Genomic DNA, 15602 nt, shown 5'->3' on the forward strand with positions numbered 1-15602 from the left:
AATAAACGTTTGTGTGATTCAGGTAAATGACAGTTTTATCCCCAAGGAATGGAACCRGTGAGTAAAAAGGTGTAATTTTTATATATAGTTTCTCTTCAAAGTACAATTGATCAGATCCCTAACAAGATAAAGCTCAGTATTACTGCAAACTGCATTTTATTCTCAGGTACAACAGCACAAAACACTGAATKGAACAAATGTCCTTAGGCTGACACTTCCTCCCTGATGGGATTATACTCTTGATCCCTGCCCTTTATTCCTAAAGAGCTCATGCTGTGTGATCCAGAGGACAATAAACTTATTCTTTGATCACATTCCAAACCCCAGTTCTGCTTCCCMGCTTGGATGTATATATGCCTAACCACGATTAACTGATAAACTGCTAGACAGTAAAAAATGGGTTTTTTACACAAATACATTCTGGTATGGTTTCCTGAATTAACTCTGTGATATCTAATGACATTTCTGGAAAATGCACCGTGGTTAATCTAAATTACAGCAAAGTGCTTGAAGCGCCACAGATTTGTAGATTTTTCTAACAGTAAAATAGGCCTGCTTAAAATGAATGAGCCAGCTGAAGTGCAGTCATAAATAAAACCTATGATTTTCCCTAGCATTATTGAATGGTTAAACGAATAATTCATCAAAGAGATTTGGTAAATGATTGCATTCACATTCCACTATTTATAAAACATTTTTAGTCTTTAATAATATTTTTTAAAACCTGATATCCTCTGAATAGAATTTCAGCTTTGTAACAGGAAGATAAAGTCTTGCTCCAAGGAAACTCTTAATTTTGTGGAATTTTAAGAATTCCAGTTAAGTACAGGTCACTGCTGTCCTAAGTAACTCCCTCTGTCATTTTAATACAGAAACTGAGTAACTTYACCTCAAATGCTAAAAACAAAGATGTTTTCCCTTAACTCATCAGTATTAGAGTTTCTGTACCACATGATAAAAGCAGAATCCTTCAAGAATGTAAAACTTCTCTTTGGTCTTTCCATTTTAATATCTAAAGCTACACCAATCTTAAATTAATTGTAACTTCCATTATTTCAGTTCTGTTAAACTGCTGCAATTGAAATGGGGAAGTGAAGAGGAAGAAGCAGACAGCAGTTCCACTGCACTGTTAGAGGATTCTCAGAAAACAAGAGGGCCTAAGTAGAGGAACAAAGCKAGAACTCCACTGCCATCCCTGCTTAGAAAATGGAGATCTTTGTACTTCATGGTRACTGAAGACAGCATTATGACTTTAGAGTTCATTTCCTGAGAAGTTTACCTTAAAAAAAATGCCCAACCCACACTATTAATAACTTTTTGTATTTTTATGCTTGAGATCTGACTTTTCTCCTTCATTTCCCTACCAGTAAGTACACCATGAAAGAAACTAAATTTAATACTTAGCTTAAGGAACAACTCAAGAGAGAACTCACTTTTTTTTTTCCTCTCTAACAGCAATAAGCTGTTTGTGTAGCAGGAGTGTTGCACTCTGTTATAAAGAGCTTATGTGCCTCCAACTGAGCGCTGRTGGCACAAGGGCCACTCTCCAGGAGCCATTAATATACACCATCATCTGCAGAAAGAAGAAACCTTCTTTTTAATAWAACAGAAAAAAGACAGTCATGACCTCATGAAAGCACCAGGCCGATCCTCTCTTTCCAACAGCTCTGTTTTTTCAAGTAGAAACCACTTTGTTCTTTTCCCCTTTAAGTTCTCTGGCTTTGACACAATGTTATCACAAAGAGATTAAAAAATTTTAATGCCAGGAGARGACAAAACCAAAGTGCAGAAGAAATTGCACAAGCCTGTTGCACAGAAACAGCGTCAGTATTCCATGCCAAGTCTTGTAAAAAAATTGTTTTTAAGATAGGGAACTGATCTCCTGTGCCCCAAAGGAATTTCCTCTGCTATTTGTAATCTTTCAGCAAAACTCAGCTACTGCTTTTTATTGTTATCTCAACATGGGGTCAGTGAAAAAAAAAACATAGAAGGGTCCTTAAGCCATGAATCCTAAATCCAGGCAACASCAGCTGAGGTTCAAGCCCTGGACAGCTTTTGAGGTACAGAGCAGCAGCAGCTCCTGAGAAGACAAAAACAGCCCAACAGAACCCCAAATTCCAGAACTGGTGCAGAGGCTGAGCTCAACAYGTGAACCTTTTCATCTGCCTGGGGTCAAGGACAGAACTCACTGAGGACAGAGCAGGAGGCACTGTGCCATCCCAGAGACCCATGACTCTGCTCCAGCCTGGGGGACTAAATTTGGGGACACACCCCAGAGCCATCACCAGTGATTGTGGGTTCATTAATTCCCTGTCAATTAACTCCATCTATTAAAAAAAAGATCCTGACCGCAGCAGAGGTGAAGGATACACTTACTCTTTCCAAAAGAAATCTGTGGCTTAAGGAGATGCTCTGAAAATTACACCCCTGAAAAGACAGTCACAGCTGCTCTATTTGAAGTATTTTACAATGARAATTCTCTCTCCTCCTTCCTGTTTTTTTGTTATTACTCCTCCTGCATGAATAGCTGGATAAATTAGGGTAATTAATTCAAGTGTTGTRCCTCTTTTCAAATTTTAATTTATTACCTGTTTTCCTATTGAAAAACTGAACTACCAGAAATTCATCGAAAAATTGAAAAAGCAGAATGAAAATATAGCTCAGATTTAATTTTTCATARTCCTCAAAATTACTGAGCATTTGATAGGCACCTCACTATAAAGAATATGCTGATATTGAAAGTGAATAGTTTAAGAATACTAGGTCAGTTGTTAAACCTCACAGACAMAGCATGTCAAGGTACAAATTCATCAGATATACATGAACAACTTATATCTTTAATGTGTATTTAAATATATTCATTTTAGATTCTTAATCAAGTATTTTATGGGGCCTTCACTTAAGGGACCCAAYCAAAATGTCCCTTGGTTTCTATTTATTACTGATTTCCACATMATTTCCAAAACATAGTGGCATATCTAATAATCAACTATGTGATCTTCAGAGAAATTTGCAAATACTGTGAAAGATCTGGGGGTTAAACTGCAATTCAGGAATACACAAGTGTTGGGAGAATTCCTGCTTTATTTTAGTCAAGCTCATGATTCCCTGTTTTGCTGGGGTAACAACTAACAATGTAGAGTAACAATGAATTAAACTGCTTTAAATTTAATTTAAATTCTTTCAAAAGTAATAGYTTGGCATGTTTATAAATACTGTTATAGATCAGAAGATGAATTTGTCTCTGAACTGATTCTGAAGGTTGATTTTCATTATATTTAACTTCTGTTTCTCATGTTATAAATGGAATTTCAGTCTGGAACAAAGCCAGCTAGTTGGACTGCACTTTAAAATGCTGACACACGACTACAGCASAATTCAAACACTGCACTTCAGCTTCCACATTCAGATTATTCCAACTGGTTTGGASAATTCAAAGATAATGGCTGATACACAGCTCACACCATCTCACCATCTCTGAGGTTACAGAACTGCAAAACTAACAAAATGCTTTCAACAGAGAAATACATAGATATGTTGGGATGGGAAAAAAGTGAGAAAATAGGCAACAAAATACCTAAACATAGCAGCTTTTTGGACTGCAGAACTCATGCATACCAATGCTCACAAATGCAAGAATGATAAAGGCCCTTTGGCCTATTTCATGACCTTCCAGAAGAATTAGGCTGCAGACACCTTATACTGATTCATGTTCAAGAAGCATGTAATTTTGATCAAAAGATGAGAAAAATTTTGTTCCTGATGCCCAACAATTTAAAAAATCATCACATAAAGACAGAGTGCTTTTACCTAACAGTTCTCCTCATGCAACCTCACAGTCAGAAAGTATTCTGATAACATTTTTTGGTAAACATCAAGATTASTGTTCTTCCAAACAACCACAAACTTAATCTTTGTCTTGCTCATACTTTGCTGTCCAAGTTCATACAAACCTCATTTCTCACCAGGGCTGGAGTTTGGATCTGCCTCTCACTGAGAAAGGTCGGTTTGGAGTCACAAGTTAAACTCGATCTTTGACCTTTTCCTCCTGCCTCGTGTGTTTGGAGCCAGAGAAAGTGCAATGATAACCATGTCTACTGAAACAATCATTAAGTCAGTTCATCTTAAAAACACAGAAATGCCCTTCTTCCAACCTCTAGCAGAGCACACCATCACACACCAACAGACAACTTTTCAACAAGAACTCACTGCCTCAAATGACTGGCAAAAGTAATGAAATTCAACAAGCAGTGCTTAAACAAACATCTGGCATCATTCACATCAACGTGAGATATCAAAAATTATTTATTAAAATAAGTTATTCCAATGATTTAAAACAATTTCTRTAAGAATATAACAATTTGACAATTGTTAAGTTCAAAAATATATAAATGTTTTTCCTCCTRGATTAAAAAATTAGCGCACACATGCAAACCTACTTTCATACTCAAACAGTTGCAACTGTGAAAAAGTTGCTACAGAATCTGCCCCAAGGAAGGGCTGAGAGGTGAGGTYTTGGAGGGAGAACATGGAATACAAGAACCAAGGGAAGAGTTAGAACATAGCCTTGCCCACCASTTGCAAGTCAGCAGAAGAGTCACATCAGTATTTTCATTCTGCACACAGTGTAATGCCATAGTCTGGGCAAAAGTCTTACTGTAAAATAAAATGTGTTTTCATAAATTCCGAAGGAGTGCCTCTTACAACTTSTGACATCGTGCATGTGTGGACAAGGTGCACAGGATTTTTCAAGAGACTACAAAATGTGCTAATTCTTAAACATTTGCACAAGAGCAGCATGAGGGACTCACTCCTGTGTCCATCACACAGTGACWTTGCTGTGTCAGGAACAGACACACCAACCTGATCTGGATATTGAAGATAAAACCAGCTCTATACAGCAGTCTAGCTTACAGCTCCACCTCCCAAATCCACTGCTGATGTGATTTTTCTTTTTTTCTTTGTTTGAGCAGAGTTTGCACCCATCTAATCCCTGAACAGGTCAATCACAGCTGGGTACTGAAGAGACTTCAGGCAGGAGRATGAAAAGCAGAGAATTGCCTTTACCTTTTCTCTGGTTTTCAGCTGGGATGATTAGTAATTAATTTCTTTACAATAAAAAAATTACAGAAGCCACCCCATTGTGGGATACACTATTATAACACTTTCATCTCTGAGACAAGACTGTCGTTACAGAATAGCTAAAAACTCAAGGGGGTTCTTCAAGCCATCAACTGTGAATGCACAATGGCATCAATTAAGCGCCTCTTGAAACAACAGAAGTCACAGCGTGGGGAGCAAGAGAAATTGGAAATTGCTGAGGCAGCTGCATCAGGCCATGAATCCCAAATCTGTGCAAGTCCTCTGTGATGAGAAGTACAGCACTGTGGAAGCAGCATTTTGTGCCTCAGGGAGTCACTCAAAACACATTTGAAAGTTAAAGCTGGGAATACAGATAGCAAAACTCCACCCATGTGGAGGTAAGACAACCAGGAATTTGATGATAATAACACACTCTAGCACAAAGGACCAATGCACACACAAATTATGACAACTGCTGTTAAATATCCCATCGAAGGCTTTCAGTTCTGCTCTGGCAGGAAAATACACTTGCTAATCTAACAAGTATTCTCATTTGCAGCTCCATGTTCTTGATTTGATTAAAGGCACCAGAAGGATGTACCTCTATATTTGTGCACACTATCATTCTTGGATTAGTTACATTTTGGGAAAATGGTCTACATTTACTGAACACTATCATTTGACTATCATTTAAGTGGGATTGCAAGATTAAAAATCGACAGTTCATTTAAAAAATCATTTCTAAGCACATTAGCAGCTGAAAGGATTTACAGAAATGATACTGTACAAAAGTAAGTGCTTCTYAGAATTTTAAATACCTTCCCTTTCTGCAAACAAACAGATATCTACTATTGCATATCTTAATTTTTTTCCTTCCAGTGCCTTGAAGCTGTGAACAGAAGTTCACAGGGGCTATGAATAGAGGYTCACACATTGCTCCTTTCTTAAACCTTTAAAGAGAGTTCAACAAGAAAAAAACAACTACAGTCACAGAGGGTATTTGCTTTCAACAAAATTAACATATTATATGGTTCTCAAAAATGTAACAGAAAACTTTTAATAAGAGACAGTACTATCATCTGCCCAAAGTATTTTACACAGTATCAGCAGCACAATCTGCTGTGTCCAGGACTGTAACATACATAACGTGACAACGCTGGTGTAGAAGTGATTTTACAGCATTTAATAAATTAAAAACTCACTACTAGTTAATCTTGAGGAGCCAGGTTGTTAAAGTGGTGTGATTKCATGCATGCAAATTGTTGTGACTGTCTTATCTACAGCCTGTGTACACACACACAAGGGATGATTTATACTTGCACTTCAGGTATTGATAATGAGAAGTGAGGTCCATCCAGCTACACATCCTCAGGTTTCCAAAATCTTGAATACACAGAAGCTCTGGCCTGCACTGAGGATATGCTTTGTACAGAATATAAATTATTAGGAATTAAAACAGCTTTTCTTATAAGAAGAAATTACAAGGGAAATCCTTATTTCCTCTTCTTCCAGTCATTCCATCTGGTGAGACCATCACTGAGTAGGATGAGCAGGATAAATTCATCTCTTCCCGAATTGCACCATAAAGCACACATCAAAGAATGATGGGCTCTAAGAGTAGAATTTGCTGTTACTGACTTTCTTCTCCTTTAATCTTAAGGGAAAACAAAAAGAAACAGTCATGCCTAACAGGAATTTCTCAGAGGAAAACAGTCTACCAAGTTCAGTGTAGCTGGATACTAAAAGCATGTATCAGCAACAAGCATTACAATTTTTTCCCCTCAATAAATGAGATTAACCAGTGATTAATGCAATTCTTCAGCACACACAAAAAAAAAGGCAAGAATATTTAAAGTCTTGAGAKCTACTCAAAACTTCCTCTTGGTAACACCAAGCCTCTCTATCTCCCTCACACCCACCCAAAGGTGGCAGCAAAGGAGAAGCAACCTTCCCCCAAGCTCTGAATAACGCACTGACACTGAACTGACAATGCTGTGCTGTTACAACTCAATACTGCCTTTATCTTTTGTGGTTTGTGTATCTACTGCCACATATCTCATATGTGCATGACATTTCCAGGGACATAACTTMGACAGTGTAGCAGGAGTGAAGAGTTTATTTATTTGTGTGTATATACTTGCAGCCTTTCCTCCTGGAAAGCAGCAGAAAGGGATATAAAACCTCCCAGGATTACATGTGTCACTGTGATCACTGCCACCGAGACGTCACTGAGCACACATTCCACAGCTTCTGCTGGCCTCTAGTGGCTTGCAGGYCCTTCCTCCCTTCAGGTGAGCTCATTCTACCCTCACCACTCACTAGATGCTCCTTTTGATTTATCTGAGCCTTCCTTACCATAAATCCTGTGTACACAGAGCTGCCTTRGAAGGCAGAATGATCATCAACCCACCTGCGGTTGCAAGTCTCTTGATATATCTGCAGTTTGTGCTCATTCACATTGAATTCTTTCAGAATAGCATCCCTGTTGGGATTCCTTAGGTTCATGTGGCTGTCATACAGGAAAAGTTGGTTATTAAGCTCCTCCTGGCGCTTCCGAAGCTGCCGACACGAGGAATAAAGCTCTTCTTCACTTTCCTTCAAAGGAATATTGGAAATCAATAGTAAAACACATTTCCACAGTGACACAGAATCAACAGAATTTGGGGGATTAATTTGCTTTCCTAACCACATTTTAGTAACTTTTATAATTTTATAAAATTAGTTTGATGTTTCTGGAATGTTTATGGTAACAAACTAACTTAGAAAACACTAAAAAAACACCCTCAGTCCCACAGTATGACCAGCCATACCCTTTAACAGGGGCATCAGGGACATTCTAGAACAGGTCACAAAATCTGTGTATCTAAACAATTGTACTGGAATATTTTTCCCTAAGGAAGCATGTCAGTCTGTTGAGGAAAGAACAGAAAATAGTGTATCATGGTAGTTTATTGGATTATAACAATATTAAAAATACTTKAAAATGTTTAATTTTTGGCTCTTCCAGCATATTTGTATATGACAAACTAGCAAACCTGGGGATTTTCTACTGAAATCTAGATTAAAGGTCAAAATATTGACTGGCAAATAGGAACCCCTAACAGCAGCAAGTAGTCAGATGGTCAAGAAAGAAGGACAGATCYTGTATTTCTGTGCAACTATGGCAATTCAGTACTTGCAGAAGAACTGAGTACATCTGAGTTCCTGTTGTGGCTCACAATGGAAGGYCTSAAAATATTCCACAACTATAAAACAATCATCATSATTCCCTTTAGGACTTCAAATTATTTTAATACATCAAAACTTTGGATGCAAAAGCTGCCTGTTTATAGAGTTACTAGTGGGGAATAGAGCTGGCAGGACTGAAGTCTTAATTTTCACATCAGCAGCAGAACAAGATACTCCTACAAGAAATGACATGCAATCAATAAATGTAATAAATCCAAACATTTTCAAAGGCAGCATACTAATAAGAATGCTTCTTTCTGCATTCCATCCAGATCTAGGAAAACTGATAGCTTAGCAACATACCCAAGGGGTTTCACTYACAGCAAAAAGATCCTTCCTAAACCCTTTTTTTCCTCCTATAACACATTCCTACCCAGATATGGGTTGGAGCAACTGAAACAGCCTCAGTGCCATGCTACTGATYCAGATTTAAAGAGTAATTTATTTAACTTTCTTTTGTAAAGAGGCAGGAAACTTGGTAATCCCAAATCACAAAGGAAATGCAGATTGCTAATTACCAATTTGCAGGTGTAGCCACCAAGATACATGTGTACTACTGTAAGTTCTTGTAAATAAATGTATCCACAAAGGTAGACCTTAAAACTGTATTTAAGGATGTCCACMTCAATCTTTAAGTCAAAAACATATACATCATTGAGGCTGGCTGCAGTTAGAAAACATTGAAGAGATACACACCCTTTCTGAGGGAAGGAAATCAGTTTTAAAGCAAATAARATATGCTTATAAAGGAACAACCACCTCAGTATAATACAATTTCTACAACACAAAGTAACTTTTTTAAGTTGTACAGGGACTACATAAGGYCCCACCTAATTCACAAATGTGCATGCTTATGTCTATAGTATTTTTGTTTTTCTGTTCCTGATGAGCTCTGTAGCCATCTGTAATTCCTCGTTATAATTTTGTATAGTTTTGTCATCTACCAGAGCATGCAGATGGGCTCTGTATATAAACAGGCCTGTTATTAAATGCTATCATTTTATTGAGGGTCATCTTTTAAAAAAAGAAGCAGAGGAATGGCCTTGATATTTTTGCTGATGCTTCTTGAATGCTCTGGCAAGAGTTCTAGACCTGACAACTGTGGTAAGTCTGGGTGTGTTGCATGCTGCCAAACAAAAGGAAATCTTTCAAAGTTCTCCTGCCACTGCATTGCCACCCTGAGACATCAGACATTGTAAAAACACCAAGCTGAGCTGCATCTTCATTTGGCTGCACAAGCAGAAGGAGCTTCTAGAGTGTGAAATGTGCTACTGCCAAAGGACTCGGTGCTGACAGATTGAGGGACAGACTACTGCTGTGAACAACATTTTGAGAGCTGCTCCTGCCCCAGGCACATCATGATCTGAATTCCTGAAGAGAAACCACGGCAGGAGAGATTTGCAATGTATCTACAAGAGATGTTCCTGCTCAGCATTAGGCCATRGAGACTTTGGCTGTTTTCTCAAAGGCAGCAAGCCCAAAACCAGCAGTTTTCCTCCTCCATCAGACTTGAGTCCATGAAATTTGAACCATTTAAATATTCTCTTGAAAAGACATAGGTCTCCTGTTTACACACACCCCTGGTGTCAGCCTCTAGTCTTCTCCTGCTCTCAGAACCCTTGGTTGGCCCACAGAAGGAACCTAAAGGAGCCTACCATGGCTGTTCAAGCACTGTCATTGAACATGCTGTCATTTTACATCAGGTGTTGTAAGGTGGCTTCRTAAAAACCTCCAAAGAGTATGTCTGGAAAAGGCTTTCACTCCTTTGGGAACAACAATGTGACTGAATTCAGAAATTTCCAGTCCAGTGTATGCAATTGCAGGCACAAATCCCTTCAGAGACATAATGACTTAGAGTTCACAGAAGCTGGTGTTTCAATCAGAAAAATAATGTAACCCGTGTGAAGGACAGCATGGGCCTGAATGGTTTGACAGACTACAAATAAGAAGTTGAACTTTTTTTTCTCTGAATCAGAAGGGAGCTGGAAAGCACCCTGAAACAGCCACTTCCCAGAAGCATCTTAAACTTTCATCACATCACAAGTGTACTTAAATTATGTAATATATAATTGAGAAAGAGTCTGAGAATAATCCTACAAATCAACATGTACAGCAGCCCCTTGGAACATCAACAAACACTGTTCAGAGATCAGCTGCTTTAATGCCTGGATTCATGAGCAAGGATGAATCATTATTTTTCCCCTATGTGTTTTAAAATACTACTACTTCAAGTAGGTGTTTAGAGAGGCTTAAAAGRAGCAGATTAGCAGTTCTTTAAGAACCAGATATGTCTTGATGGGYTGTTTATTTTAATGAAATTCTGGAAGAAATTATTATCTTCTATTGCTGAAGTGATTTCTTTTTATGTAGGACCTTTAAAAAAAAGATTATTCTACGAAGCCAAAGCTGATTTTAGCTAGCTTTGCATGGCATCAGTCAGTTAACAAGGAAAGACAACGACCATGCTATTACAGCAAAAACTATTGGAGGTAATGAGGCTTTGTTTGTGCATTATTTCTTTTAACAACCGTGTAATCTGTCCACCCAGAGGGAGAGTAACTCAATTTGTGCTATTTGTCTTCCCCAGTACCTGCAGAAGAAATGCCTGACAACAGCACATCAGACACAGAACAGAAAACTGAATCCTCAGTTCGTGGTTTCCATGAAGAACTGATAACAGATACACCAAGTGACCAAAACCAACCCCAGTGGTTCTCACCAGAACTTGTTGCATCTCACAGTGCACCAGAAGTGAGGCCAGCTCTATATCTTCACTGTAGCCATTYTTGAGAGGAACTGACCTAAAACCTGGGGCAGGGGGAACAAAAACAAAGGGAAATTAGAGTCCAGGCAGCAGAGGATCCACAGTCACAGAAATGGTGCACACTGTGAACATTCTTCAGGGTTCAAATCCTCCTCTGCTGAGAGCAGCCTCTGCTATGGCAAGTGGGGAGTGCAAAAAGCAAGACTGCAAAACTGAGAAACACCTGATTTCACATGCACTTGAAAATTAAAGCCAGAGGAATTAAAGCTTCATTGAGGCGGGAGAAATTCTGGCACTGGAGAGGAAGTGACAGTACAATAAAGCTCAACAGCACCTTATTATAACCATTGATCTCACCTGATTTGATTCCTTTGATGGGAAAAGTGGCATGTGCTAAGAAGTTGGGATCACTGAACATATCCTCCTCATAAACAACAAAGCGCAGGAACGCCAAATTTGGGTCATAAATTTCAAATTTCACTTGCTCTGCATAAGGTGCCCAAATTGGATTAAGRCCATTGTCATCTGTAATGAAAAGGAAACATTTGCAGTATGAAGCAATAATTTCACTCATTCACATACAAGTATGTATTCCAGGCCACTTTCTAGGGATACAGAAGCCCAACAATCCTATTTACCATCTGTCTCATGTTGTAACCTTGCTTCAGAAAGTTTGTATTTGTTTACTTGGTGGGGGAGATAGGAGGAAACTTGGCAGGGGTGAAAATCCATGAAGAAAAGCTGTGACTTGTATTTAAACACATAAAACCTCCTTGGACATGTATTTGTAACGTGAAAAAAAAAAAGCTGAATGATTTCTCATATTCATAAGCCTCATGCTCCACATTCAAGAGAAAGCAGGTAAAGCACTGGGGAGACTGATGTACTTTAGTCCAATTTTTGTAGTCATGCACAGAACACCAAGATTTGCAATATGTGACACAGCCAGGAAATTTGCTCTCTAAAGTCTTGTTCACTTCCCACAGAATGCTGAAATCACAATCATCTTCTCTGAAGTACTGAGGAGCCACAATTCACATTCTTCCGTGTTTATTTTCCACTGGTATCACTGGTTTGGATGATCAGAACCAAAGCCTGTTTTTTACCAGAGGAACACTGCTGCATCCAGAAATATTAAAAATAAAATATGAAGTGGCTGAAATATTGCCCCATTTCAGCACACTCAAGTTCACATACCCACAAATGCATTCATTATCCACAACTCCCCAGGACTGAGCTTTGATCAAACTTCTAATGCATTCCAAGTTGCTCTGTTTTACAGCCCTATATACCTAAGCTGTCTCCAAGGGGCTGCCAGTCTTAGAACCTCAGTTTAAATAAACACAGTCTGGATCTCACAATRGTAACTCCCCATTTGGGCCAGACTTCTGACAACTGACTAGCACTGTTGGAGGCACTCTCAAGGCAGTAATTTTTTTATACTAAATGCAAATACACAAATTTATGCATGGGCAAAACCATAGCAGAATGGAACTATTTKTTTTCTGCAACAGTACTATTCTTTYTAAATTTGACATGCACTGAAGTTTCTCAAATTAACTGGCCTCAAGATAAGCAAGAGAATAAGACTTTGTGGCTCATCAGTCCAGAGCTACAGTTAATTCACTCCTCCCTATATTATAGGTTGYTGGCCAATTATAGACAAGATAAATACATGTTCATCCTCTGCTCATTTTATTGAAATTCCCTGGGAGTTGTCCTTGCAACACAGAAACCCATAGATACTCACTCACAACTGTTGTCTTGAATTTGTTGTTATCATATTCAGCCCCACAAATTTCAACCTCTATAAAGGGACAGGCGATGCTTCTACCAAGTTTAGGGAGATGACGAGCACCTAAAACCTGCAAAAACAAATGTAAATTATAGCCACCTCCAAAGGAAACTTGGCATCATAATTGTTGAATAGGAGGTAGCCTACTAGAGGGGGAAAAATCTAGAAGAACATGGAAAAGCACACATTCTCTCTTGAAAATGTTTGCACGTATTAAACATACTACCTGTGCCATCAATAACAATACCTCCAATAGTTTGGGTAACTCAATGATTTTCATTGTAAGAAAAAAAAAAAGAAGACACTGTAACTGACATTCATTACACACAGTGGCAGATCCAGACCAGGCCTGCAGTGTAAGTTTTGTAATCTTTCTTCTGTCTCTGTTACATACCCATTTCAATACATTTCTGCTTTGCATTCRCAGTCCCTGTTTATCCCATCTTTAAACTAGTGAAGAGCAATTAATGTGTTTCTTCTTTCTCAGAAAAMATACTTTTAAAGGACATGTCTTACTGCACAGCAACTGAGAACAGAAACAAGTCCARCCCTGTTTGGCATGAAGTCAAGATGGCAAAATTTTCCAATGATATTCTCATTTTTCTTCAAAAGATGAGTCTGACATTCAAATTAATTCACAGAGTATTAAACATGATGAAGTGAGGGGTCAGCTTATTAGGTTTTCTGTTYAGTTTCTATATTTCATTATAAATAYCTTTCTTTCACACTCAAAATCCCTAAAGAAGTTAGTCTACTGCCAATCAATCACCAACAGGACCCTTCTATTGAGACCTCATTTGAYTGGAAATCCAAGTTAGTTCATTTAGAGTATTTATTAGCAATTATACAAAATTATCCCAGGATTGTGTTTTCAATCCTATATCATGCTAATGAAGAACATGCTAAAGACACGTATTTCTTTTCAGTAACCAGTGAAGTTAGTGTTACTTTCACACACACTGACATTTAAAAACAGTATTTTGACAGTCTGTCAGATCTTGCTCTGAAACATAATAGCTTTATTTTTAGTTTTATAGATACTTATGAGTTGTAAAAAACATAATTTATGAAAGAGATTTACCCTCACTGTCATAATCATCTGCAATTTCCTCTTGGAGTCATTGGGCATTGGGTCATATTCCTCATTTCTCATGCTCTCTGGCTGCAGCACGTAGCCAGTGTGTCCATTCAGGGAAAACAAGGCATGGTTCARCTGCATGTATTTATCTGGGGAGAGAATTAAACAGTCACAACACAAGATCCCCTGGAATAAATCTAAAGAAATATCAGTTTAGTGGCTCCTATCTGCAATTCTTTCTGGTCATCACTTCATCAGAAAGAGCTGGAAAGGTGGGAGACACGGTTCCTTCAGTAGTTGAATCTGATAGGCCATTTCTCACCAATTTTAACCCCRAAAACCCATCTCCATCCACAATTATCTTCCTATCAGTGTGTCACTAACTAGCTGTCCCTCACCAGGAAGTGGAGTACAGTCTTCCCTGTGGCTGCACAACCATTCATCCACCTAAAACTCACTGTAACATCTCYGCTTGCTTATCACAAAGAGATTAAAGTGAAATAAATCTTTCAGGGTTTGGGGGCAGTTAGGCTCAGAGAGAGAGCTTTTGGAGACCTATTTTCAGGGYCCAGCTCTGGAAGGTGATGTAACAATGGAGGGAACTGAGGAAAAAGACTTCTAGCTCGTCGAAGAAATCCTTTATTCTCAAAAAGCTGCACCTCTTTGTATTTTCAATTTTCCCAGGCTAAGCACCCATTGGCTGTTTTTGTCTGCAGGGTCACCACCCACAAACCTTCTTATCCAATCACATCTCCGGTTAAGCGGGGTCTACAGGCTCTGTTTAACCAATCACAGCTTGACATATGAGGCAGGGCCATGTCAATGACACAGGCTGCTCCCTGGTCATAAGACCTGCAGCTTTAACCTTTCCCAAACTGAGATTGAGCAGGGGTGAACAGGATCCAACAGAGGCTCAGTCCATAAATCTTTWTCTTAATCCAAACAAGGTGATCCACACATTGAAAAGCAAACTGCAAACACCCCTTCTTGAAAGTCCAAATAGATAGGACAGTGACTAGAATGGCAGAAGGGCCAGAAAGGGGCTCATTTATGGTCATTTATGGTGACATGAAAGGTGCACTAGATCTTTTTTCAAAGGGAATATTACCTGGAGTTTGGAAGTTCAGAGCCACCATCTGGGAGCCACAAAGCCAGAGGCGAAAGGGGTCRTAGTTGGATGAGTCAACCCTCTGTCCTTTGGGATAGACACGAGTCAAACCCTTCAGGTTGTATTTCAACAACTCCAGTGGCTTTTGCTTAACAATGCTCTCTGCCTTGGTTTCCACAAAAGAACGGATTTCTCTGAAATCAGGATTATCTACACAGGGGTGGGAGGAAGAGAGGTTACCAAAGGAAGAAAGAAGTTGACATTTATACTGTATTTTTACCAACATTTTGTTTTACTTTGTTTTGCCYTGTCCTTTAATGCAATAATTGGCACAGTTTTCAGGCAGACACAGCAAATTGGTTGAAAAATCAAGCCTGAAAGTTCAAATTGCCTGCCTGCCACACACTTTGCAGAAGGGCAGATAAGAGCCTATAGTCATGTTCTCATCTCATCATTGCTAATAATGTACTTCTGATCACTATAACATATATTTAAATGAGACATCTTTTCCTGGGTTTAAATGGGGAGAAGAAAGGGTGAGCCAGGG

At 38.7% G+C, this 15602-nt stretch overlaps 1 protein-coding gene across 1 annotated transcript in view; it reads right to left on the reverse strand.

Moving 5' to 3' along the window:
* Positions 1–3922: 3922 nt before the first annotated feature.
* The window catches only part of PLCG2 (phospholipase C gamma 2), a 55523-nt gene continuing 43843 nt past the window's right edge, over positions 3923–15602 (reverse strand). Inside the window, exons 27-33 of the mRNA XM_057372520.1 lie at positions 15056–15265; positions 13951–14096; positions 12825–12939; positions 11432–11599; positions 11030–11118; positions 7493–7677; positions 3923–6736 (exon numbers count right to left, since the gene is read on the reverse strand). Of these exons, the coding sequence (XP_057228503.1) occupies positions 6694–6736; positions 7493–7677; positions 11030–11118; positions 11432–11599; positions 12825–12939; positions 13951–14096; positions 15056–15265 (956 nt within the window). The 3' untranslated portion in view covers positions 3923–6693. The remainder of the gene's footprint in view (positions 6737–7492; positions 7678–11029; positions 11119–11431; positions 11600–12824; positions 12940–13950; positions 14097–15055; positions 15266–15602) is intronic.

The sequence above is a fragment of the Malurus melanocephalus genome, unplaced genomic scaffold, assembly GCF_030028575.1.
Source record: "Malurus melanocephalus ecotype Western Australia unplaced genomic scaffold, MMel_1.1 scaffold_173, whole genome shotgun sequence".
Classification (NCBI taxonomy): Eukaryota; Metazoa; Chordata; class Aves; order Passeriformes; family Maluridae; genus Malurus; species Malurus melanocephalus.